At 44.9% G+C, this 26,584-nt stretch overlaps 2 protein-coding genes across 2 annotated transcripts in view; one reads left to right on the forward strand and one right to left on the reverse strand.

Moving 5' to 3' along the window:
- The first annotated feature begins 2,651 nt into the window (after window positions 1–2,651).
- TCFL5 (transcription factor like 5) lies at window positions 2,652–25,714 on the forward strand. The gene is made up of 6 exons (XM_083146789.1): window positions 2,652–4,077; window positions 10,806–10,974; window positions 11,051–11,228; window positions 12,894–13,137; window positions 17,459–17,600; window positions 23,401–25,714. The coding sequence occupies exons 1-6, from the start codon at window positions 3,386–3,388 to the stop codon at window positions 23,467–23,469; spliced, it is 1,494 nt and encodes a 497-aa protein (XP_083002915.1). The 5' UTR covers window positions 2,652–3,385; the 3' UTR covers window positions 23,470–25,714.
- Window positions 25,614–26,584, reverse strand: part of COL9A3 (collagen type IX alpha 3 chain) — a 63,326-nt gene continuing 62,355 nt past the window's right edge. The window contains exon 32 of the mRNA XM_083146788.1: window positions 25,614–26,512. Coding sequence (XP_083002914.1) covers window positions 26,331–26,512 — 182 coding nt within the window. The 3' untranslated portion in view covers window positions 25,614–26,330. The remainder of the gene's footprint in view (window positions 26,513–26,584) is intronic.

Below are 26,584 nucleotides of genomic sequence, written 5' to 3' on the forward strand. Positions count from 1 at the left end.
CACTGTGCCCGCAGCGTGGCGAGCGCAGCGAGCCCGCAAGGAACTTAGTTGCGCTCACCATGCTGTCTGGGTCTGGCTGGTCGGGATAATGACTGTCGGACCCCTATACCACACCCTTTTCTACAGGCAGGTAGTAGCACTAATGGCTCCTCCAGTCTCTCTCCTTGGACTCCTCCAAGCATGTGACATAATACGTACACGCTGGGGAGTGCAGAGGAAGGAGAGATTACAGATGGAGCCTGGAGGGAGTGTCCAGACTCTTGTGCTGCCCGCCCATGGCTCACAGCTCTTATTGTGAGCCATGGCCGGGCAGCGCAGGAGTCAGGCCCCAGAGAAGATGGGGGCGGTCGGAAGCACAGCACACAGCAGGGGGACATTTGCTGTACGCGGCACCCTGAGAACTTTCAGCACCCGGTGATCGAGCTTTACCCTCTCTATACCCCTGAGCACAGGCTGCATGGCGGGAGATCGCATCAGTGTGATAATATACAGACCACACGTTGAGGGAGTGTGTCACTGTGATTGAGCACAGGCTGCACGATAAGTGAATGCTTTAGATCAGTGGTTCTCAACCTCGGTCCTCAAGTACACCCAACAGTTCACGTTTCCCAGGTCTCCACACCGAATCGCAAGTGCAGTAATTAGCTCCACCTGTGGATCTTTTAATGTGTCAGTGAATAATGAGTACACCTGTGTTCCTGTGGGGTGGCCTGGAACGGCTGGGGGTACTTGAGGACCAAGTTTGAGAACCAATGCTTTAGATGATAGAGGGCCAAATGTACTTAGCTTGAAAAGTGATAAAATAGAGAGTGATAAACCACCAGCCAATCTGCTCCTACCTGCCATGTCACAGGCTTGTTTGAAAAATGACACGTAGGAGCTGATTGGTTGGTAGCTCCATTGATTATATCCCTTTCAGATCGCAGCTAATTACTAGAATCATGCCAGTTTGTTGCCAGTTCGACCCGGTAATAGACGTGATCTGAAAGGGCTTACCGGCAGCAACCCGGCATTACGAACCAGTAAAAAAAGCAGGGTTGCTATGCAGCGTGAACGAGAAACCCGATTCTTATTTCACCCTGATGGAGGAGGCAGTGCTTGGACCAGCGTCAGCTCTAAGCGCTGCCTCCTCTCCCCACCCCAATATTTCTGGGTCGCTAAAGGGGCCACAGAGCAAAATACAGGGTCACATTGGGATGAACAGTTTCAAAGTCCCAGAGCGACCCTGCATTTTGCGGTATTATGCAACTGTAGCAAAAGACACAAGGAAGGCTGCAACTGTGTCCCATTCAGAATCAGGCCATGGGCGGGATGTTCTAACATCCGCTGCCCTACATCAATATCCCCCCCCCCCCCTCCACCAGGTACTACAGCATTCTTAATAATCACATATGCTCTAACATGCGATTATTAACACAAAGGACAGCTCTTCCGATAACAGCTGTCCTTTGCAATGCGGCTCAGTGACTGATCCCTCACATAGCGCTGCGGTAAGAAGCCCATAGGCTTCCATAGGGAATCGCCAGCAAAAGCTGTCAATTCCCTCCACAGTGCTGACCCGGTGGAGGGGGGTTAGAGCATATGGAAATGCGGTAAAAAGCCGATAACAGGGTTTTTAACACAATTCTGTTTTAGAGCATCCCGCCCCATATAAGGAGGGATTATTCTGCCCCCTTAACAAACCCCACCCCCTCAATCGACCCAGCCTTAGGGATGGCCATCGTTGCCATTGCCATCGATGGTTGCCATCGATTGCAAATCGGCAACTGGCCATCGATAGTTCTTAACTATGCAGTGGATGACCATCGATATTTTTACATATCGATGGTCATCCATTGTGTTTGATTGATTGGCCTGTGGGCCAATCAAAACACGGGGGCGGGGCTTCGCGGGTGTCGGGGGGCGGAGCTATGCTCCGTGTCCCAGCACTTTGGAAAAAAAAAAGCAAAACATCGTTTTGCTATTCCATCGATGGAGGGAAAAAATCTGGTACTCCCCCATCGATGGCAAAAGTATTCGACATCGGCCATGAACCATTGATGATTTCAAATCATCGATGGTCGATGGCCATCCCTACCCAGCCTCCAGTAAGGCTGCTCCCAGAATTTCCTAGGCTAGTTTAGTTTGCATCCCAAACTGCCCCTGTATATCTGAAAGAAATCCTGCACATTATATCTTTTGCCAGGTATGTCAAGTCATCCCCTTAAGTACTTATGCAAACATTCTGCAGCTAAATAGATTAGCAGCTGCAGGTAGTGTATACACACGGATTTGCTAGTGGAATGTTATATCTGTACTGAGAATACTGAAGTGCATTACACAAACCAAGACAGCACTGGCAGTGGTTACATTACAGCTGAGGTAATGCATCATGCTCGTACGCAGCCTCACTGCTACTAGGGTAGGTAGGATCCAGTCTGCCTACTGATGTAATGTTGTGTGATACAGTACAGAAAATTAATGTCTGATTAATGTTTCATGAATACAAACTACCTAACAAGCTTTTAGGCTGTCAGTCAAATACTTTTTACTTCTGGTAAAACCTTGGCTGACTTTATCCAACCAACAAAATGGCGCCCGACTACTCCACGTAGTGCACGTTAAAGCGGACTGAACGTCAGGTGACGTTACATCACGCCAGGTGAGTCAGTGGCGGGTGGGGTGCCGTTGACGTCCTTCACTTCGCATTTATTTACCTCTTTCAAACTACGAACGCCGGCGATAGTCTGAAATAGTTGCGAAGCACACCTCCCATACCCGACGACCTGCTGCGCCTAGGGCGTAGTGGAGATTTGCGTGTGCGCAGTTAGCTACAGACGGCGTACGGGGCCAGAGAGTGACGCATTATCGTATATAAGCAGTAACGATGTAGGAGGGCGGTTTTTTGGCGGTTGTGTTGCCCCCGCGCAGCGCAGTTGGCAGGCCGGTCAGTACCGCTGTGCTCCCTGCTTGTGGCTCCCTAGTAGCTCTGCGTCCCTGGACGTCTGCAGTGAGGTTTTGTTGCATACACATTCCCAGTTGTTGTTCTGTTCAGTGATATAAGCGAGTTTAGTGTAAATGAATAAGTAAATGCCCAATTCTTTATATGTGCTTAAACCCCCAATAACCATGAGACGTTGCAGCGTTTTTGCCTATGTTATTTCAGATGATGCTGAATTCGTTTTTGGGGGGAGATTTATGTTTTTCTTGGGGGAAAATGGTAACCCTACGAAAGGTTCCCTACGTTTTTGTTTTTCTCATTTGGTTTGTTTCATCGTTTCTGTTATTTGAAGTATAATATTTGGAGAATATTGGAGATTATCCCTGTGCGTTGAATCCGGTGATCACTAATTTACAAGTTTTGGTGTAGGATTTAGTATACATGCTGGTTTGTGCCTGTTAAAACATGTTTGGCTCTGCACCTACACATCAGAGGACCTTATCCTCGAACTCTGCATCTTCCACAACTGCTGAATGCTCAGGTGAAGCCATGCCTAATGAACAGGCCTTGAGTTTTACCACCACAGACCTAAACATAATGGAGATGACTGAAATTGAGTACACCCAATTACAACAGATCCTCTATTCGCACATGGATTCTCAAACTAGTGATGGAGACAATGATACAAGAATGAACTCTGCTTTTTTTCCATCTGGTATTTCCTCCAATGTGCCCCCGGATCAGTCCACCAATATAACAAACCAAACCAGCTTTACGACCAGCAATTCTGGGCTGCTAAATTTCCTCCCAGTGATATGCCAGTCTGCTGTGTCCTCAGAGAGCAGTATAATGAGCACTAATCAGACTTTAGGGCACATTGACTTTCAGGAGCTGAAGATGATGATGCTAAAGGAGTCTAACATACCTTCAAATAGTAGTAACACATCTGAAAAAAACACAAAACATGCTGGCATTGATACCTCAGGGGCTAGAAAAACTGGCACTATCCTTGAAATGAATAAGGAAAATGTAGGTCGTATATATGAATCTAGATCAAAGTCTGCAGTTTGTGTTCGTTTAGAGGACAGATTTAACAGTATCCAGACTGAAGTGCACAAGTGTCAGGAGCCACAGGAGGCCGGCGTGACATTGAACAAGTGTGTATATTTGTATTCTTTGCTACTTTGTTGCTGGTCTCTAATGTAGTCATGGATAAATACTGATGACTCATGTTAAAGTGAATCTTTTTAATTGTAAAAATTTTATGGGGAGTATCAGTAAATATTATTTAATTTGGTTCATAAGAATTTTGATAACCCTTATACACATAGATGCAGTGTTGCAAGTAAGGGGGTACGGCGTGGTACGGAGTACCTGTAAGAAATATGTTGCAGGTACGCAGTACCACTTACCCCTGATCCACTGTCATTTCTATTTTAATTTTAAGTCTAAATATAATGCATCCGCAGCCTGCCCACCCAGCGTTATGATTGGTGCTGTATGCAGCTACCGGCTACTGCTGATTTAGCCTGTCACACTGACTGGCATCAGCAGCGCCGACAGCATGAAGAGCAGGCTCCACTATTGTAAGCACAAGCTGCCTGGCTCTCCCCCAAGCAAGAGCCAACCCACCCCCAGTCATTCCCAGTTTCTCATTCCCTGTCTCCTGTGTCCACGCCTCTATTGTCATTTAGTCACTCCTCTAGCTTTGTGTGACCACGCCCCCTGATGACACATGACCATGCCCATTTTTGGTGGAGGCTATCAGTACCACCAAGAAAAAAATTCTACTTGCACCACTGCATAGATGTGTCCTCAAACATCTAGCCTCAATATGCCATGCACCTCAAGATGCCTGGCATGAGTGAGGTGGCAGTTCCTTGTTAGCTCTGCTAACATCGGGCATCTTTTTTTTTTTTTTTTTTTTACAATAATACATTTTATTCACATTGCCATGTGAATAAGATGCACAAACAAACTCTGCTGATTAAATGGTATGCAGCATGCCTATATTCTGTGTCCAACTGCAGCTGTGCTACGTTACAGTGTTTTCCTGGTTATGCCCACAGGAGTAGTGTCCCTTATGCACATAATGCCAACAGGAGTAGTGCCGCATATGCACATAATTCCTCCAGGACTAGCGCCACTTATGCATTGCAGGAGTAGCACGCTTTCGCCCATAATGGCGCAGTGTGTCTAAGGGGCTCTAACTGGCACAGAGTGTCTAAGAGGCTCTACTTGGCGCAAAATGCCTCAGGGGCTCTACCTGGTGCAATGTGTACAAGTGGTGTAGGGTGAATTACAGACACTACTGTGTGGTGTAATGTGAATTGGTACTACTACGTTACCAAGATTGATTGTTATTTGCTAACATACATTACCAGGTTTTTGTTCCCACCAGATTGGACAGATAAATCTGAATGTGTGTACCCATCTTAAGCATTGAGAAATCTTTACCTAAATGCCCCCATACACTATGTGATTTGGGCCCGATTCCACCCGATTTTGGTGGATCGTGGTGAGAAATAGGGTGAAATCCACCGAATAAGCATGTATCTGATAGTCACGTTCACATCAGATAGGACCCGGAGATTGTACTTGCTGCATGTCAGATCTTCGGGTCAGATCTGCTCGCGGCAGAAGGGCTACATGCAATATAATTGGGGGGAAATTGGATGCGACTTCTCGCATAGGAGAAGTCGCATAGTGTATGGGGGCCTTACAATGATGAATATAGCATCTATATTACTTTACTATGTGTTATGTACATGGCTGTCACTATAGAGCTGCCTTGAAAATTTGCATATGCTTTTTATACTATGTACGGTATATTTTTTTTCATAAGTTTTAATATTTGTATTTTCCTATGCTGGTATGGCTATTTATACTGAACTTCTGCTGGTTTTGAAAATTAGGGTGCTGATAAATAAGTATTTATAAATTATATTTTGTCTATTAAACACATACATAGTAACAATTGGCAATACTGTGTGAAATAAAGATTTGGGACATTATATAATGTTTAAAATTAACTGGATATATATTTATTTTTATTATGTTATATAACGGCTTTAGTATTGTGTCATGTTTACAGTTTTGCCCTTCTAAACTAAAATGTGTCATCCTCAGATTTCCACACTTCATGTAGCCTTGCTTTGTGGCTTAACATGATGTCCTACTGTGTGTCTTACTACAAATTGGGGTCCCTGTTTTGTGGCTTACTATGATTTTGGGTTCCCATTGTGCTAGGAATTTGAGGCCCTACTGTGTATTTTATTGTGAAACGGAGGTCCTACTGTGCGTATTACTATGAATTGAGGGTCATATTAAAATGGGTGCTAGATGTGGGCATATGGCTGGATATAATGAACATTGAAAGGGAATGTTGGGAAGGCCTAGTGGCAAGTTTTCTAGTCTATAAAATGTGTAATACATGGTTGAGAAGGATAATCTGGCTCCTAGATTTTAGGAAAAAGAATATTCTGAGCTCTGTCCCAATGAAGGCAAGGGGAGCTCAGAGGAATTAAGTGTGTGTGTGTGTGTGTCAGCATCTAACCTCAGTGCAGTGGCGTACCTAGGATGTGTGGTGCACATGGGCCGCAGGAAGGCCACACAGCACACCATGCAAAACCATCCACCATTTATATAAATGATAACATGCATGTTTATATTTGCAAAACCATCCTCTACATCAGGCATGTCCAAAGTCAGGCCCGGGGGCCAATTGCGGCCCTTGCTGTCATTTCAAGCGGCCCACAGCCTCCAGCTGGAAGCGGGCAGAGCATCAGATGTGGGAAGCACAGCACAGGACACTTGAGGTGGGGCCCGGCGAACGCACCTTTATCTTGCTGTCTGCTGCAGTGAGGAGGTGCCGGCCGCCACAGTGAGATGTGTTTGGCGTCCTACCCCTGCAATAGTATATCACCCTACTCCACAATCACAGTGACAGCAGTGTTTTGGGAGGGGGGCAGCAAGGGGGAAGCTTGCTCCCGTAACATGCATAGCGGAGGAGGGCAGCAGCCCAAGCATCTCTTGTCCTTGCAGTGCCTGCTTTGCCTCTCCTTCCTCTGGCTAACACAAGGGGCTGGGAAACATACAGAGAAGGGAGGGGGCAGCAGGGGGACATACAGTGAGCAGGGGGACATACAGTGAATGGAGGCAGTGATGGGCATTCAGAGAAGGGGGAGCAGGGGCAGGCTGGGGACATACAGTACATAGTGAATGGAGGTCATACAGTGAATGGGAGTCATACAGTGAAGGAGGGGCAGGCTTGGGGACATACAATGAATGGAGGCACTGATAAACATTAAGAGAAGGGGGACAGGCTGGGGGACAGAGTGAATGGGTGCAGAGTGGAGAACATACAGTGAATGGGGGACATACAGTGAAGGAGGGGCAGGCTGGGGGAAATACAGTGAAGGGGCAGGCTGGGGGACATAGAGTGAATGAGGGACCATTCTGATGTGATTAATGATTCAAAGAAGGTCAGGCTAAATAGTCGGCCCCCACCCATTTACACTTCACCAAATCTGGCCCTCGTCGCAAAAAGTTTGGACTCGCCTGCTCTACATAGTCGGAACTGCAGCCCGGGGTCTACAAGGTTGTGACTATCACTCAAAGGGGATTCTGAGCGATATTTTTCACAATATAGTCTAGTGTGTACACTCAATATCATTATGAGTAAAGTCTTCCAAACGTGCAGGTCAACTTAGCAATATAGCCAAACCTATTGACCATCTACCTAGACACTATCTATCTAATAATCCACACCTGTAGGTTTATGGGGAAGCTGCAATCAACAAGCTACAGGGAATGCTGGGGAGGGGGACACAATGACTGGGACAGAACATGCCGAGGTTGGTGACAAAGTAATTACCAATGGCAGCTGTAGACCCTGGACTGCAGTTCAGACTATGTAGTGTGGGGGAGAACTGTTTAGCAAATATTAGCATACAGGTTCTCATTTATGCAATACAAGTGGTGGATGGTTTTGCTTGGATCAGCAATGCTGGATGCAGCGAGTGCCATGCAGCACCTGGGACTCATCATAAGTCTTCACACACCCCAAAGCCCAACTCATGTGAAACTAACCAGTGGGAGTCCTTTATAAGAATTATGAGATGCTCCATCCTGGGTGCTGCATGGCTCCAGATACACTCAGCGCAGCTAAGCCCGGGGGAACCAGTCAACACATAAAAACATACATGTTATCATGAATGTAATATATGTGCTAGGCAGATCCTGTCCAGATTGCATTGAATATGCGATCCCATAGCAAATGGGCCCCTATAGTATCTGCTGATGCTCCCTGTAGACTAATGGGAACCAAAGATAATTTGTTATAGTCTGCAAGTGTATTTCCCAGCATGTGTAGTAGAGTGAAATGGCCTGGGTGCATGCCAAAGAGCAGTCTAAAGCTGCATACACACAGGGCGGTATGCTCACTGAGTGATTAATGCTGAGCGATATGTCGCTTAGTGTCCTGTTTTTTTATCTGCGACCAGCGATGGTTGCTGATAAAAACGGCGCACTCTGCTGGGGGAAGCCGCTGGTCGCAGGAGCATGCAGAGCTGGTCGTGTGCACAGGGGTTGTGGTCGCTTAGCAACCATATCCCCTGCGATTCTTGCCATGTGTATGGGGCTTAAGAGAGAGAAGAGTGTTAATAGCAGCACCATGTAACAGCTGGTATCAGCGATTGGCTGACAGAGGTCTCTGGCTGCCCATTCATTTGTAATTATTATTTTTTTTTTAAGTGCACCCGCTGCCCAGCTCCCCGGTTCACTTCGCCGCTCCATCTGGCACTCTGGTCGCTGGCATCCATGCCCGTTGCCGCTCCCTGGGCCCCTCGCCGGAGTCCGCCCCCACTCCCTACACTCAGCTCTCTGGTCGCTGGCATTCCCAGCCCGGCTCCGGGCTGCACAAGAGCTTTAGCAAACGGGATGTCTACATGTGCAACTTGGCCCGATTTCACGGCCGGATTCGTCCAAATCGGGTGAAATTGTGCCCAAATCCATTAGTGTATGGGGACCTTTAGATTTGGGTGGGGTTTTATACTTCAAACTGATATCTATATTGCAGTGTAAATATATAGCAGCCGGTATTTACTCTGCAGAAAAACAAAATAACACCCAAATCTATCTCTCTCTGCATGTTACATCTGCCCCACCAGCAGTGCACACGGTTTTGTCCATTTGAGAGAGAATTTGCTTTTGCAAGTGAACTAGAATCAGGCCCCATGGGTAGTTTTGTTTGTGCCACTCCTTCCAGATGCATCTACAGCAGAAAATGGGCCTGATCACAAATACAAATTGTTTTCCAAATGGATAAAACCATGCTGCACTGCATGTGGGTCAGATGTAACATGTGCAGAGAGAGTTACATTTTGGTGAGTTATTTTGTTTCTGTGCAGGTTATATAGTGGCTTCCTTATTTTTACACCGCCATTTAGATATTAGTTTGAACACACCCCACCCTAATCTTACTCTATCTGCATATGTTGCATTTGCCCCACCTGCAGTGTACATGGTTTTGCCTATTTGAAAAAGATTTTGCTTTTGTGATCCACTCTGAGTCAGGCCCTACTGTATATCAAGTTTTTGATAATACAACTACAATGACATCAAAAGGGCTGTTTAGACACCCACGATGTGCCAGCAAAATTTTTTCATTGTGGATAGGGTTACCACCTTTGTGTTGAGAGATCCGTGGACAGCTGTCCACCCCCTGACACATCCACAGCCCGCACATTGACCCACCCCTGCCCCATCCCTTGACCTGCCTTATCATGTTTTTTTTTTTGTTGTTTTTTACAGTTGCTTCAAATCTATTCTTGATTTTGTACACTGTAATGCCACATACACGTTATGTCATGTCACATACTGTAATGCCCATTATATGTTATGCCACACACCGCAATGCCTATTACATGTGATGCCCATTACACATTATGCCACACAGTGATGCCCATTATACATTTTGCCACACACCGTGATGCCCATTACATGTTATGCCATGACTAGACATGTTATGCCACACACTCTAGTGACCATTACACGTTATCCCAAACACAACGTAATGCCCATTACATATACCACACACCATAATGGCTATTGCATATTATGCCATAAAAGTGCCGCCTACCTACATGTTAATTGCTAGGGGTTTCTTGCTTGATACCAGGGCCTTCACGCTCGTTGCCACAGGGCAGTGCAAAAGCCTGTTGCCAAGGGTTAGGGAAAATGCCTGTTGCCAAGGGTTAGGGAAAATGCCTGTTGCCAAGGGTTAGGGAAAATGCCTGTTGCCAAGGGGGAGTGCAAATGCTCATTGTTGCAAAGGGTAGTGCAAATGTTCATTGCCAAGGGGGAATTTAATGGCGGACAGTGGCAGGGAGCCGGGCATAGGATAGCGCGTTGCTGCGCAGCCTGATGGTGTTGCTGTATCCGACACCAGAGAAGGTCTGAGGCACTATTTAAAATATTGTGCCTGCCCTGTTCGAGTCAAACAGCCAATCAGGAGCCACCGCTCCCGATTGGCTGACAGACCGCGAACAGGGCAGGCGCAATATTTGATATAGCCGCACAGCTCTTTCTTGGCAGCGGCGTGCGTCTCCCGCCTCCTGTCTCCAGTTCTTTCCAGTTCCTGGACACTGTATAGTCCGGCGGGAACGCCAACCGTCTGGACTCCAGATACCCAGCCTAATTGCCGGACTGTCTGGAGTAATCCCGGATGGGCGGTAACCCTAATTGTGGGGCGGTGCCTTGCCTTGTTGTGGTTTGAACCCATAGCTTCAGTCCTTTTTTTAGATGTAGGGTCAGTGATGTCACAGCTATTATAACTGACAAGCTAACTTTTGCCATCTAAGCTTTTTTTGTTTTTACATTGCAGTGTGGTGTCCTTTATATGCCACCCTTCACAGCTCGTAGGAGCCCAACAGCAGAACAAGTGTGGCACTCTAGCACAAAACAAGGCATCTTCCTCTAAAACATCACTTCAGTGTAAACATCCTGGCATCAATTTAATGGACATGGACACTTTTGTCTCTTCTCAAAAACAGGTAACCAGTTCTTGCCATCACTTTATGTTTTATAATGCATGTAAGCTCTTCCCTGATTTGCACTTTAATTTTTCAGACCAAATCTTCTGTTGGTTGCCTAAATTCTTGCCCCTTGCTGGAAGCTTCCAAGCACCAGGAGATGTCACAGCCCAGATCCATTTCCTTTTGTTACCAGCAGGAAATGGAATCCACAAAGCAGACTTTAGGAGACAAAAAGAAATCCCTACATGAACAGGTCTGGATTAAAGTTGGAGGTGAGAAGTGGTTCATTTGTCCCTCTTTTGTGGTAAAGAGAAAAAAACCTGAGCACTAGAACAAACAGTGGTGTATATATTAGTGTAGTTAGGTAATACCACTATTAAGAGACAACAAAGCCATTACAGGTATTAAATAATTATTAAAGTGGCTGTGCACCCATGAGAATGAAAAACAGAATTATGGAACAAAGCAACAAATGTATTCTCCTTGCAGAGCACTCAGCATTGCAGGGCAGATGTACCAAGCCTTTGCGTACCCCTGGGGGTACTCTGCAGATGTTTGGAGGTACTTGAAAATAATATTGGTAATGGTGGAAGTCAAAGAAGTCTCCCATTGCCATGGAGACTACCACGTTGCCTCACTTCTGGTTACATATGCAGCGTCTTCAAAATCAGCCTTATTGGCCAGGTATTCTTGAGTATACTAGGAATTGGATTTGGATTGCTGTGCAACAGCCGGGGTGGGAACAAGTAAACAGTGACCGTACAGATATAGGGCACGTACAGATATGCACTAGACGTATCCTGATGAGGGACACGGACCTGGGGAACATATATTTACTGAGCTGTGCAGCAACTAGGCAGCCATTCAGCGGCACCACGTGGTGACTGCACCAGCCAGATCGGTAGACAAGTAAAGAACAGTACAGAAATAGGATACGTACAGATATGCACTAGACCAGTAGTTCCCAACCTTTTTTTCTCTCCCGTACCCCTTGATTAGGCGTTTCATTGATGAGTACCCCCTCCTCTCAATTTAAAATATAGACAGTACTTATGAGTGGAGTGGAGTGGAAGTGAGCGGTATGTGTGTCCTTATGCATGTAGCAGACAGGAATCGTGCTCTTCCGTGTCTGGCCGCTGGCTGTGTATTGTCTCCAGGGTTCCCACTTACACCTGTAGGATTAATGCCGCTGCTTCTTCCACCAGTGTCAGTGCAGGGCAGATGATCGCTGATGTCTGAGGGCAGCATGGGAAGCTCCAATTGGATTACTGGTCAGGCAAAAGCACAATGAGACGCTGATTACGCTGAAGACAGAACCATAAATGACACAACATGGTTCTTCTCCATAGCAATGGGTCTTCTTCTGCCATCAAAATAATTTTTTTTCATCTTCCACCATTACCAATATTATTCTCCAGTAACCCCAACTGGTCTGCAGAGTACCCCCAGGGGTACTAGTACCCCAGGTTGGGAACCACTGCACTAGACGTATCCTGAGGAGGGCAGGGACATGGGGAACATATATTAACTCAGCTGCACAGCACCCAGGCAGCCATTCAGCCACCTTCTTGATGTTGCAGCGTGTCATTGTGCTTTTGCCTTCAGACATCAGTGATCATCTGCCCCATGCTGACACAGGTGGAGGAAGCCCAGGACATGAGCAGGCACTCTGGAGACGACAAGATTATTTATTTTATTTATTAACAGTATACATATATAGTTTTTATACTTACATAGCGCAGACAATTCTGTTGTGATTTACATGGAGAGAGATGAACTACCAACCAACTCCTGTTATCTCTTCAATTTGTCTCTCTCCAAGGCCTAGTACATCTCTCCCTGTATATTACTATAAAATGTTTAAAATAGGAAAAACTATTTTTGGATATAACAAAGTTTTGGTGAATTTGTACTAATATATTTTTGTTTTTCCAAAGGAACAATGTGTAAGCAGGCACTAAATAAAAGAAGCCGAAGTAGCATACGACAAGTAGATGCTAGTATGGAACGGAAACCATTACGTGACATTCAAAATGTAAGAGACTTGCAGAATTCAGGAGCTTCGGGGATGTCCTGCTCACCTATAAAGACTAACCCTGATGAGCAGAAGACTAATTATACCAAGCAGGGCGGCTCCTCCCAGCGAAGGGAGAAACACAACCGCATGGAGAGAGATAGAAGGTGAGGCTGCCAACATTTCTCATTTGGCTAAAAATACAAGGCTTAAGGTCCATACACACTGGGTGATTTTAAGCTGAGAGCAGCTCACTTTTACTGTTTGAGCTGCTTTCAGCTGAAAAAGCTACCCAATGTGTATGGCCCGGCTCATCTGCTGGTACTATCTGCTATGGAAAGTCATCCACCCCCGAGAAAAAATTGCTCAGTGATTTTCAATTCAACGATTTTGTCCATCATCGTTGTGCACACTTGATGGGCAAAAATGCCCGGTGTGTATGCATCTTACAATAGATAATTATGGGAGTATTCCATTCCGGGTCACAACTGCCAGGACATCTTGGCAGTCGTGACCCTGGCTCGTTCTCGGGCCGTTCACCTTTTTATCAGCAGGTGGGATTCAACGTCCAACCTGCTGATCAGCAAAAAGGGGGCGTGGCCGCATAAATGGCCATGGATTGTCGAGCCGTGGTCGCGACAATCCATGGCTGTTCTCGTCAAAACAGGCCCGACAGCTTTTAAAGTTGGACACTTTTAGTCAATCTGACTCTTCAATGCTGTTGGGAAAGACAGTATTGAATAGGCACCCGCCTCTATTTCCCCCATCAGAAATAGCAGCGGGGATTGAATACCCCCCTTGATAATGAAAAATAAAAACAGAAGTATTGACCTATAACTAGATATGTAAACAAATGGTATGTAATATTTGTGCTGGACACTGTGGGGAAGATGTATTAAACCTGGTAAATGGGTGATAAAGCAGAAGGTGACAGCTTGGAGTTGATTGACTGGTGCGTTATCACCTCCTACTTTATTTCCCCCATTATCACAATTTTATCACTACCAGGCTTAATACATCTGCCTATGCCTATGTGGTTCCCAATCTGGGGTACTGTGCAGTCTCATTGGAGGTACTTGAAAATTATATGGTAATGGTGGAAGACCAAAAAAGTCTCCCATTGCCATGGAGATGAGCCATGTTGCCTCACTTCTGGTCATCAGCGTCTCCTCGTGCTTCTGCCCTCAGACATCAGCGATCATCAGCCCAGCATTGCAGGGCGTTAGCCGGTACCCAGGAGACAGTATTATTTATTAGCAGTATCTTATATAGGGCAGCAAATGCCTTTGTGAACAGTGGGAACAATTAGGAACAGTGATACCACAAATTGGGTATTAACATACCTTTAAAGAAAGCTTACAATCTTAAACCATTGGCCAGACGAAGAAACCCCTCTCACACGCAAAACAAACATGGGTTCTTGCCGGGTTCGACCCGTGATAAAAGAAATGTTATTCCCAGGTCGAACCCGGCTTGCTGGGCAATGTGAATGGGTAACCCGGGTCCTGTTCACTTCTATGAAGGAGGCAGCGGCGTTACTTCAGTGCTGCCTCCTCTCCCTGCCCCCACCTGATGCGTCGCCCCTGCCCCCCGGATTACGTCAGCAACCCAGGTCGCTGTGAGCAGCTAAACACTGCAAATTCCGGGTCGTTCACGGACGGACCCGTGTCCAAATCGTGGGTGTGACCCAGCATTTGCGATTTGAAAGGGGTTAGAGGGACTAAATGAAAAGCCTAATCAAGGGGTATGGGATAGAAAAAAGGTTGGGAACTGCTGGATTAGAGAAATGTGCAAAGAAAATAAAAGGTTGCTCAATCACTAACGACTATTTATTAAATTTGTTTAAACCTTACTTTTGACATCCCTTACTAACATTATTATTTTTTGTTTCAATGTATTTTGTTTAGACCATGTTCTGGCTACTGCCACTATAAGTACAATTCTGGTGGTAGTGAGACTGTAGGCCTTATTCTAGTTCACTCTTTCTGACAAAATCCTTCTTAGATGGACAAAACCATGTGCACTGCAGGGGGGGCAGATGTAAATAGAGAATTAGATTTCGGTGAGTTATTGTGTTTCTGTGCAGTGAAAATACTGGCTGCTTTATTTTTACACTGCAATATAGATCTCACTTTGAAGTAAAACCCCACCCAAATCTAATTCTCTCTGCACAAGTAACATCTGCCCCACCTGCAGTGCACATGGTTTTGTCCATCTAAGAAGGACTAGAACTAGAATAAGGCCCTGTGTGTGTCTTGTGAGGGTGCGGATTATTAGATAGACAGTCAATAGGTCTACCACAAAAGGTCAACATGCAATAGGTCAACAAGGTCAAAAGGCCAACATGGGAAAGGTTGACAGGGTCAAATGTTGACTGGAAAAGGTAGACATAAGTTTTTCACACTCAGACATGAGTTTTGTCAACATGGACCCCCAAATAATGTAACGCGTATCCTCACATGTTTTGCTGCGCTCACCTTCTATTCTACCTCTGTGCCGACATGGATGGTGAAGTAAGAACATGCTGGTAAAAAAACGAGGATTTTGTTCTTACCGTAAATCCTTTTCTCCGAAGTCCACAGGTGTCACTGGAGAGAAGACAGTGGGGAAAAGAAGGGCGACCAGTGGGAGCACGGGCACTCTATGGAAATTAATGATATGGCCAACTCCTTCCCTTCTACTTCCCCCCGGCAGTCTAGGTTTGTGCCCGGAGGGAGCTGGAAGATAAAAACACACTTCAGAGGAAGAGGAGGTAACCACTCAACCAACCAACTAACACAAGATAGTGAGAAGAAAACAGCGTGAAAACCTGAACAATCAGTAAACCACATACACACAAAACTGAAAACAGTGCTGGCAGGAAAAGAACTCCAAGGAGGTCAGGTAGGAGCAAGAGTCATAACCATACCTCCAGCGCAGAGGAGGGCGTCCAGTGACACCTGTGAACTTCGGAGAAAAGTATTTACGGTAAGTACAAAATCCTCGTTTTCTCTTTCAGCCCACTAGGTGTCACTGGAGAGAAGACAGTGGAGATGTCCCAGAACACACAACATGGGAGGGAGGGCACTGAGAACCCCGTAAAACCGCTCAGCCAAACTGAAAGGTCGAAGTGTCGAACCTATAGAACCTGACAAATGTCTGCCTACCTGACCAAACGGCAGCTCTACAAAGCTGCTGAATAGAGACCCCCCGGATCGACGCCCAGAAGGGTCCCACGGAATGTGTAGCATGCGCCAAAATTGAAAAGGGGGTGGTGGTTGGGCCGCAGCCACGTAGGTTTGTAAGTGACAAAGAGACAGTCCGACTTTCTCACTGATGCCGTCCTATCCACGTAAATCCTAAGTGCTCGCACCACATCCAGAAAAAACGCCTCAGGGTCTCCCGTAAAGGCAGGAACCACAATCGGCTGGTTAATATGTTAAGAAGAGACAACCTTCGGGAGGAAGGACAAACTTGTCCGAAGTTCGGCTCTGTCTGCATTGAAGACCTGAAAAGGGGAACAGCATAAAAGAGCCCCCAATTCGGACACAAACCTTGCGGATGCCAAGGTCAATAGGAGAACGGTTTTCCAGGTTAAGTATCGCAGGTCTACCTCTTCCAAAGGTTCAAACACTGAAGAGCAGAGGAAATCCAAAACTAAATCCAAATCCCACGGGGCCATTGTTGGACTAATGGGAGGTTACAGCCGCAAAACTACCTGAAAGAATGTTTGTACCTTTTGGATTATGAAAAGACTGCACAAGCATGTGGCATAAAACATAAATTCAGTATAGGTGATTGGACAGACTTTGTCAGGTGGATTCAGTATTAGAGCAATGTTGAGGTAGCAGAAACGAGGCAAGTCTGGTGTTCCCTACAAATTTGTATATGAGCAAAAACTTGCCTTATTGTACTGTAGTTAACATTTCTATTATTAGGCAGACTGATAGCGATCAAAGCGGCATATATTCTCATCATAGGTAGAAACAAACATTAATATTAAGACTTTTGTTGCACTAGAATAAGATTCATTTGTTGCTAAAGGACCATACACACTGGCTGATTATGAGCTGAAAGCCGCTCAAACTTGGTGTTTTGAGCGGCTTTCAGCCCAAAGCCGCCCAGTGTGTATGGCCCGGTGATGAGTGGTAAGGCACGCTCCAGCATCATCGCTGGGAAAGCCTTTCATCTGCTTGTATTATCAACAGATGAGCAGGTTTGGGGATGGCTTTGCATAGTGCTATGCAAAGCTGTCTGTCCCCGTTGACAGCACCGGGCAGGGAGGAAAGCCGCTAAGTGTGTATGCACTGAGCGGCTTTCCCCCCAGCTATGACGGAAATCATCGCTATCCATACATTCTGGGCAAAATCACCCAGTGTGTATCTACCTTTAGTAATACATTATTTCAGTGCTGTGCATATGTCCTAACCATCTCATGTGGTGTGAATGAAGATTACATATTTTGCTCAGTGAAGATGCTGATCACAGAACAGTCATTTCTTACAACAGGCGCAGAATAAGGATTTGCTGTGATGAATTAAACCTTTTAGTTCCTTTTTGTAATGTGGAGACCGATAAAGCCACAACATTGCAATGGACAACTGCATTTCTAAAGTATATTCAGGAGCGAGACAGCGATAATCTGAAAAAGGTAACTTATTTCTACCGTGAAAAGATATGGTCCGCTGGACAACAACTTTTATAACTGTGTTTATGTAATGTGTTAATTGTTAACTTAGTGCTGCTAGTCATTTTCTATACTCTCCTTGTAAGTGTATACAGGTAGAAATATGTGTATATGATATGTGTTTATTTGAATACATATTATCCATTGTCTCTGCTTACTTGAGTGTATAGGCATTACCTGCGTTCAGGTTACTGTGCTTTTTCAGACATTTGCTGTGTACACACGGGGGCGATAGGGGCTGAAATCGCTGGAAATATGGTCGCAGGCGACCATATTGCCAGTGATGGGAGTGTGCCCCGGCAATAAATCGCCAGGTGCGCGCTCCCGTTTTCAGCCCCGTTCTAATCGCAAGCTCCTGCGACCAGCAATATATCTCCCCAGTGTGTACGGGGCTATAGTGGGAGAAATGTAATAGGGTGAGAGAATCGAAAGTGAGAGATTTGGTAAGGTAGAAAAACTGGAGATTTCTTACCAAATCTCTCACTTTTTGATACTCTCACCCTATTACATTTCTCCCTTTGTGTTCATGTCTAAAAAAGGAAACCATTCTAATGCAAACCTAAAGCATTTTCTAAGATCAATCCAGTTAAGGCAGTGGTTTGTAATTTTTTTTCAAATCACGGCACCCTAGAATATCAGACATTTTTTCATGGCACCCCATAGGACAGTGGTAGCCAACTCTAGTCCTCGAGAGCTACCAACAGTGCACATTTTCCAGCTCACCTTGCAGGTACACAGCTGCACTCCTTACTATCTAACACATTTTAAAAGATCCCCAGGTGGAGCTAATTACTTCACTTGTGATTCTGTGAGGAGACCTGGAAAACATTAACTGTTTGAAGCTCTTGAGGACTGCAGTTGGCTACCCCTGCCGTAGGACAATAGTTTTTTATTTAGTACTTTAGCATATTTTTTTTTATTAAATAAAATGTCATCCTTAGGATAATTTAGATGGTAAGAGGCTAGGGGCGAGATTTAATGCTGCCAGTGGCAGTGCGAGATGTCTGCCGAACTCAGACATTAACTTACAAGGCATGGTTTTGCCTTGTAAGTTAATTCCCTTTAAAAGAACGTCCGAGCTTGGGGGACATCTCGCACTGCCGCTGAACTCGGGCAGCATTAAATCTCGTCCTGGATTCGCTTTTGCTTCTCCACATATTTTACGATTTGGAAGCCACAAGCACTCGTTTTGCTTATTACATTGACCATATATAATTTGAATTGGTCCTGGACCTGGCACCCCTGCAATGCAAGGGTGCCATTGCACACAGTTTGGGAACCACTCAGTTAAGGGGATGAGTTGCCGATCAAATGGAGTAGAAGCAACAGCAGTACACCCCTCCCCCCCCCCCCCCCCCTCCTCAAAGGCCGGTCTCACCCTGATTTCTGTGGGTCAGCACACAAAAGTATGTGTGAATCCATTGGTACCGATAGCTGCACTTATTACTGGGACAAGAACATTGAACACATTTGTTCCCCTTTGTTTTATATGTTCCTTGTTGCATATGCAGGATCAAACAATCTAGTATCTACACAGAACCACATATCTATTATGCAAGTTGAGAGATCAATGTCTACAATAGGCACATGTCTGGAGGTGACCTGGCTGAGGACACTTTTCCTGCATGATCTCAGCAATGCTAATACTATAGCAGAGCTTATCTGGTTGGTAGCATGTCAGTGAAGTCTATAGTGTCACACCTGAGGATTGAACTTGAGTAGTTTGAGAATAAACCCCAGGTGTTGGTTTGTAAATTAAATTGTGATTCCTAACATGCCTCAGGTAATGAGGTAGAGTCCAGGACCCAAAGGCGTGGCTAGAAGAACTGGAGTATTAGTGAAGTGAGTAGTGCTTGAGTGTAACAGTAAAGCCCCATACACACGGGGGGAGATATATTGCTAGCAATATATTGCCCAGTGTCTCCTTTTCATCAGCAACCAGAGATGCGGTGCCGCAGAGGTAATCAGCTGGTTGCAGGAGCAAGTTCCTGCGACCAGCGATTAGAATGGGGCTGAAAACGGGAGCGCGCACACGGCATATGGTCGCCTACGACCATATTTTCAGCGATTTCAGCCCCTTTCGCCTCCGTGTGTACACAGCATAAGAGTTTATGGCAATGCGTATGAAGTTACTGGACCGGATTGCAACCGGGTGCAGGCAGAAGTTGGCTGGAACCAACAGATTAACTGAATCCAGCTGGAACCAGAGGAATGATTTTAGCAAAGAAATCAGGGATGCAGATCAAGGAGTCTCCGATGATGAACATCGATGGTATGTTGGATATGATGAACAACACTGTAGGTGAGTATGGAAGCTTAGGTAAGTTCCACTAACACAGACAAAGCAGGAGTTTACCAATGGCAGCTTATTGATGTTTTGTGCACTAATGGTGACTGATATTGATGGTATTCTCTGAATGGTGACTGGTCAAAGCGGGTAGAACTTTGGTATGAGCAAGCAGGTAGTGAGCAGTGAAGGCTGGAGGCAGAGGTAAACCGATGGTAATCTGCGATGCTTGGGAGACTTTATATAGACTGCTGGAGTAGCTGAAAGCTTGCAGGAAACCCAAAGAGTCAGCTGGAACCAATAAGATATTGATGGTGACCCAATGACGGGTCGAGTGTGATGTTTGGGAACCCACTTGGATTAGCTTGGAAGCTAGAGAGTTTTTTTTCTAGTCGTCTAGAACCGATGGGCTATCGATGGTGAGGTGATGGTTGTGAACCCATGGGAGATTAGATGAGAAGCCAAATAGCAGACACAGGAGATCAGCTGGGACCAATGAGTAGATGCAGTGTAAACTGTTATGAGTCGGGCTGTGCTGAAGATAATAAAGCACTTGGTCTGGAGACTGGATATCACAGAAGCAGATCCTAAGATGCTACTAGGCTGTATATGCCAGGGTGACATTTTCAACACTGTTAGATGACCGCAGGAGATTCCGGCCGGACACTGGGGCCTTGATAGTCTCTTTCCCGCACCATTACTTTTTATAGCACTTCAGAGCATGCTTGGATAAACACTTAGGTAAAAAAGTTTCTCAAACACCAGATCATGACATATAGATCCATTTCTATTTCTTCTGGCTGAGAAAATTGGCACATCCATCTCAGTTACTCCATTGGGTCGGACAATTTAAAAAGAGGCTTCTCTATGGTTATGGCCATCCCCTGCAAGACAGAATTTGGCTGAGAACCAGTTTTAATAGGAGCATTTTGCTGTCAGCCAGCGAGGAAATGCTGCTTCAACTGGTACAACAGAATCTCAATATCCACTAGGTCGAGGTCCCTGTTGAATCAGACTCTTCCTTCTGTGGCCTGGATTTTTATGGACAGGTTCTAGATGCCCTCTAGATTTTCATTTACTTTTCCCTTGCTTTAAAGGATACAGACAGACGGGATGGTACCTCACAGATGTATTACCTGCATAGCTTATCGCTTTACTTCAGTCTTTCTACCATTAATGTCATGGCCTATTATGTAGGGCAGGTCGTGTGCGGCCATTCTTGAGGCTATTTGTGGTGCTGCAGTAGCTTCCCTAACTTTGATATGTGGCTCAATTTTTAGATAAATGAACCCATACCAGCTCCACCAGGGTTGTATCAACACAACACATTAACTGGGTTGGTCTTCGTTGTCACGTGGGTGCACAACCTTTCTCTGATCGAATGGCTGATCGTGTCAACTACAGTTTTCCTCAGGATGGCTTTTTATACCTGGTTGACCATTTAGGGCGATGTTAGCATCCGTTGCATTTTCTAGGTTATAAGGATACAGTTTCAAAAACTGAGGCTACCCTGAAAGTGGCTTTATTTCTATGGGAGTTCATCTTGGCAAATGTGTGGGTCTGTATTATTCCTTGGTTGTAGAGGTTCTTTATCCTTGGCGCTGTCAGGAGCCATGTATTATGGCTCAGTCCTGTCATGTCTGTTCTGTGTTGTTTTCAGTCTGTTTCTGGTATTGGACTTTCTGGTGGCCTCCGACGGTGAGTCTGTGCCATTACAGCTCAATCTTCTGTGAGCTTATTTATGCACAAGCTTGAGACATATGACCTCGTTATCCCTGCTTGGGAGTTGGGCTGGATCTTTCACAGGTGTCTTGATCACCAGAGCTCTTCTTAAAGCATTCCCCCCCGCACTGCCCTGCCGGTGATAGTTTCCTGTTGCAGGGAGCTGCAGTCCTTTGCTTCCTGCTGGTCATCTGTCAGTTCATTGCTTCCTGCAGTGTGTCCTGGTCCTGTCCTGGTCAGCATTCCTGTCTTGTCCATTCCTACCAGTCGTTCCCAGCCTGCACTCTCCCATCTGGTGCAGCTGGATGTCGTGGTCCTATCGCTGTGTGTCCAGTTCAGGTCATGTAAGTGCTCCAGTGGAGCCTGGTTCTGTTCTTTCTTTAATTATAAAGTCCTTTGTTACTTTATATTTCCCTAGGTCCGACTCTTCCAGGTGTGGAGAGGCCCACGGTAGTGGGCATACGCTTGTTTTGGGGTACCGTGTGTTTGTGTACTCATTATTTACTTTGGCGTGTTTTAGGTTGGAGGCACCCCGGTTCTGTTGTGTCCGGTGTCTGCGACTGGGTCGCACTCCCCGTCCTTGGCCTGGTGCCGCTAGGCAGGGTGATACTCCCAGATAGCGCCAGTTAGCTAGACCTCCTCTTGTCTCTACCTCTGACGGTCGCCGTAGTCTTGTCACCGCGAAAGACCTGGTTGGAGTGGGCCTAACTTGCTCCTTCGAACTACAGGAGAAACCTAGTTACCAGCAGACTTTGGTCACCTGTCCGATGAGGTTTTTTAGACTGCTAACAAAAAAGAAATTGCACATGTAATAGGGTGCACATTTTTAGACAGTCAAAAACCACTTGCAATTTCTGGCGTTTTTTTTTTTTTTAAGTAACCGGAGTGTGTGGCTTTTGGCTGACCTTTTCCGAGAACAGGAGCCTTCACATCAGGTGATTTTTGAGAGCTGATGTGTGCCAGTTGTTCGATATCTTAATATACTCAGTGCTTCCCAATTAGACTCAAGTTAGCACAATGTAGAACCAGGTATCTTCTGTTGTCTTGGCTGGACAAAGTTGTGCCAGGGTGGACAGTGTTGTTTACAGAGCTACGTATTTCTACAATCACCATATTCCTGGATTTCTCACAAGGATCAAGAGATGATGGATCATGTGGTTTTCATCACACCGTGCTGGGCCTTGTGGGTGTGGGTGTGCTGATCTCCATGTCTTTTTGTTACATAGAATGTCAAACTATGTGGAGGACACCAATGTCCAACTCATTTTCTTTAAGCCAATTTACATGCTTTAGCTTTAATTAAATAAGTGGCCTTCCAGACCATGCATACAGCTGATATAAATTTCTGCACAAGCATGTTCTTGGTGTTTCAATTCTGCCTTGTGCGCCCCTTTTTCTTCTTCCCTTTTAGGTTGGCTTACAGTATGGAAGAGCGGTACACATCAATCATCATGCAAAGGAGCTTGTTGCCCCCTCCAATATCAGCACCTGGGCATGTGCTCCCTTAACACCCCAAGTTGTGGCCCTGATCCATTGACAGAACACAAGTATGGGTAGGAGGGAGTTAACAGTAAGGAACATGGCATAAAAATGATATAGAAGAATTGTAGAAGTGAAGGTCCAAACAATGTCAAAAAATGAATCATTCACATACAACCACCTTAAACTACTAAGAATCCCAACCTATATTTACCTTTTAATGTGTTCATGATTCATTTTTACAAACATTGATATACACATTTTTCTATCTTGTAGGAGTTTGAAAAGGTTTTCTGTGGAAAAACAGGAAGGAGATTAAGAGTTGCTAAATCGGAAGGTTTATGAACTGGCCAAGCTTCAAGCAACTCACTGTAGGATATTACCCCCAGTGCAGCACAGAGAGTGTAAGCTACAGGACCATGAAGGAAGAGCTCACATTGTAGGATACGTATAATACAATGAGGGCAGATAATGCACTATTTATTAGCAGAACAGGAAGAAAAAAACAACCCAGCTTTTCTATTTTTTTTTTTTTGTACTATAAAACTGTTGTTGTAATTATAGGTTAATGTAAAAAAAAAACACTATATAAACACATTCCATATGTATGTAGCATAAAACATAGTAAGCACTTGATTTTATACATTTAGATTGTTTTATTGCATTCCGTTCAGAACTAATTATACCCCTCCCCATGAGCTGTGCATGCCCTCAGTATACAGGCCAGTGGATATCCAGAATTGTCGCTTTCTTCCTTTTATCTTCTTATCGTTCAATGGAAATACTGTTGCTCACCTTGCACAATAACCTATATTTAGGTGGGACTTAAGCTAATATTAACATGATGCTACAACATCAGCCAGAGGTTGGCAAAACATGCTGGGACCTCTGGTTCCACAGAAGTTGGCAAGACCACACATCTTAAAAGTAATTACTGTAATCCGCAGAATGCATTTATATTGCTGGTAAAAGTAACATGCTGTATTCTAGCCAGAAACCGCACAACATTGTAACCTTAGCAGTGTGGAATAATGAAGCACAGCATGCCCAATATCTTGTTCAATAGTTTTACATTTTTCTGTTGAAGGGGGGTATGCAATCTGCCCCCGCCTTTTCTGGGAAATAGCGGCGGCTCCCTATTCAATGCTGTCTTTAGCGACAGAATTGAAGAGGGATCACGGCAGAACGGGCCCGACTTTAGAAGCTTTCGGGCCCGTTCTGCCGATAACGGCCGTGGATTGTCGCGGTCCTGGACGCAGATCGACAATCAACGGCCGTTTTCACGGCCATGCCCCCTTCGCGCCGAGCGGCAGGCAAGACATTGAATCCCGCCTGTCATTCTGCAGTCCATCAGACCGCAAATGGGCCAGGATCGTGGCTGTCGGCAGGGATCGACAGCCGTGATCCCGGATTGCATACCTAGCTTAGTACGAGACCATGGCCTATTTTCAAATGAAGAAAATGGGTTTCTTGCTACACTGTTTTGCGGTTACCATCCTTATTTCAAAACAGTATACATGTCAGTGTGTATACTTTGTTTTTTTTTTGTGGTTGGGGGGGGGTCCCTGATCTTTCAGTGTAAATTATAATTCTATATAGATAGCTATATTTTAGTCTGTACTTTCGCTAATATTAACTACATGACCAGCCGGAGGTTAGCAAACATCCTCCTTTTAAAAAAGTAGTGTTTTGAAGTGGTTTACTGCCTCTACAGGTTAGCTGGATCCATCCCATGGTGGAAAAGCGTAAACAAGAGGATGAACACATTTAGGACTCACTGTAAATATTTTCCTTTGTTTTACAGGCAGTTATCTAATTTGCTCTTTTTATGACCCAATATGTGTGTGGAAGTAGTACTGCCAACCCTTTCCTCTTTGATTGGCTGTTCACTATATAGTGGTGAAGCTGCATTCATCATCATTTCGAACATATACCACAACATAAAAGGGGGTTCCACATTCTCTTTCCAGACCTTCATTGGTTATAGTTTAGAAACTGGAAAAGGAGATTTGGAGGCAAAAAGATCTTCTCACCTCTAAACTGCGTGCCACCACCACCACCACTGCTCTTTCTAGTTCTGCCTACAATCACTATTAAAATGGGGGTTGGCTTTAACAGGATATAGAACTTTAACAGTGCTGAAAATAGTGAAGGGCACTGGGTGCCTGTGAACACAGACATGATCTGTGCCAGCCTTCTTCTAGCTACTGTTGGTTATGTGACACTAGCGTTTTTTTTTTTTATTTCAGGAATATCCATATAGAGGCCTTTTGTACTGTATGTTCCGTAAGCACAAACTATGAAGCAGTATTTTATTTTAAGACAAACTAAACATTTTCTTCATTTTAGTGGTCAATATATTATTACATGGATATCGCTAGCATAATTTAAGTGGTCACTTGTTAAGGTGCTATTTACATATCCAATATATATTTCCCTATTAAAGTGCTATGTTCTTAATAAATTGCAAATGTCTTGACCATTTATTTTTAGTGTGGTGAAAGTGGCTTTATTCATTTATTACAACAGATGGTGCAACAGGTTTTATTGTACATACAAGTCACCAAAATAAATACTATCTTAAAATCACTGATATTCACAAGTTTGCAGTTATTTATTTGTCCAATGGAACCGCAGTGTGCTAAAACAGGACATATTAAGGACATGATTTAGAAAAACAACTCTTTATTTTTACAACACATTATACAGTAATTCTATGTCTTGGAAATGGTTTTATTACATGTCATAGGCACACTGCAAGTTGTTATTTGTAACAAATTCTCCAGGCTTTAATATGGAATTATAAAAATGTTCTCCTGTGGACATTTCTATGTACATTTACCTCTAGCATACCTAGACTGCAAGAGGGGTGGTTCTCATAAGCCTCTGCAGGCTGGATGAACAGCTTGGGAACTGACATAGAAAAGGGCGAGCAGCATGCCAAGCAAACAAGTCCAAAATGAAGGCTAACAACCTTGGGGAGGGGAGGGGGCTCAGAGGTAAAAAATAAAGTAACAGTGAACTTTAACAAAATAGATCATTGTCTAGATAACTTTACTCAGATGTTCTTCAGTTTCACAGAGCTGGGCTAATGGTGTAGGAATCCGCTCTTTGGTTTTGTGACAACAACCTCCCTGAATGGGAAGGTTTCCATACAACAGAGAGCTGTATTGAATATAGTCCCTTGTCTTTGTTCATTGTGATGTTTAGGACTTAGGATGACTAGTTTTTCCTGCAGAGACAGCACCTTGGCAGGCAGATGTGTCACATATCCCAGGAGTACCTTGAGCACCTACTGTACCTGCTCTACCAGGCGTACCGGGGTAACCAGGCTCACCATGTGCACCATCCCGGCCATCTATGGCTATCCCGGGCACTCCTTGTGCACCTAGAAATAAAACAGAGAAAATATGCTCTGTATAATATATAGCAGAAGAAGTTCAAATACATGAAATATGGT

The sequence above is a fragment of the Crinia signifera genome, chromosome 6 (genome assembly GCF_055691185.1).
Source record: "Crinia signifera chromosome 6, ASM5569118v1, whole genome shotgun sequence".
In the NCBI taxonomy this organism is placed as follows: Eukaryota; Metazoa; Chordata; class Amphibia; order Anura; family Myobatrachidae; genus Crinia; species Crinia signifera.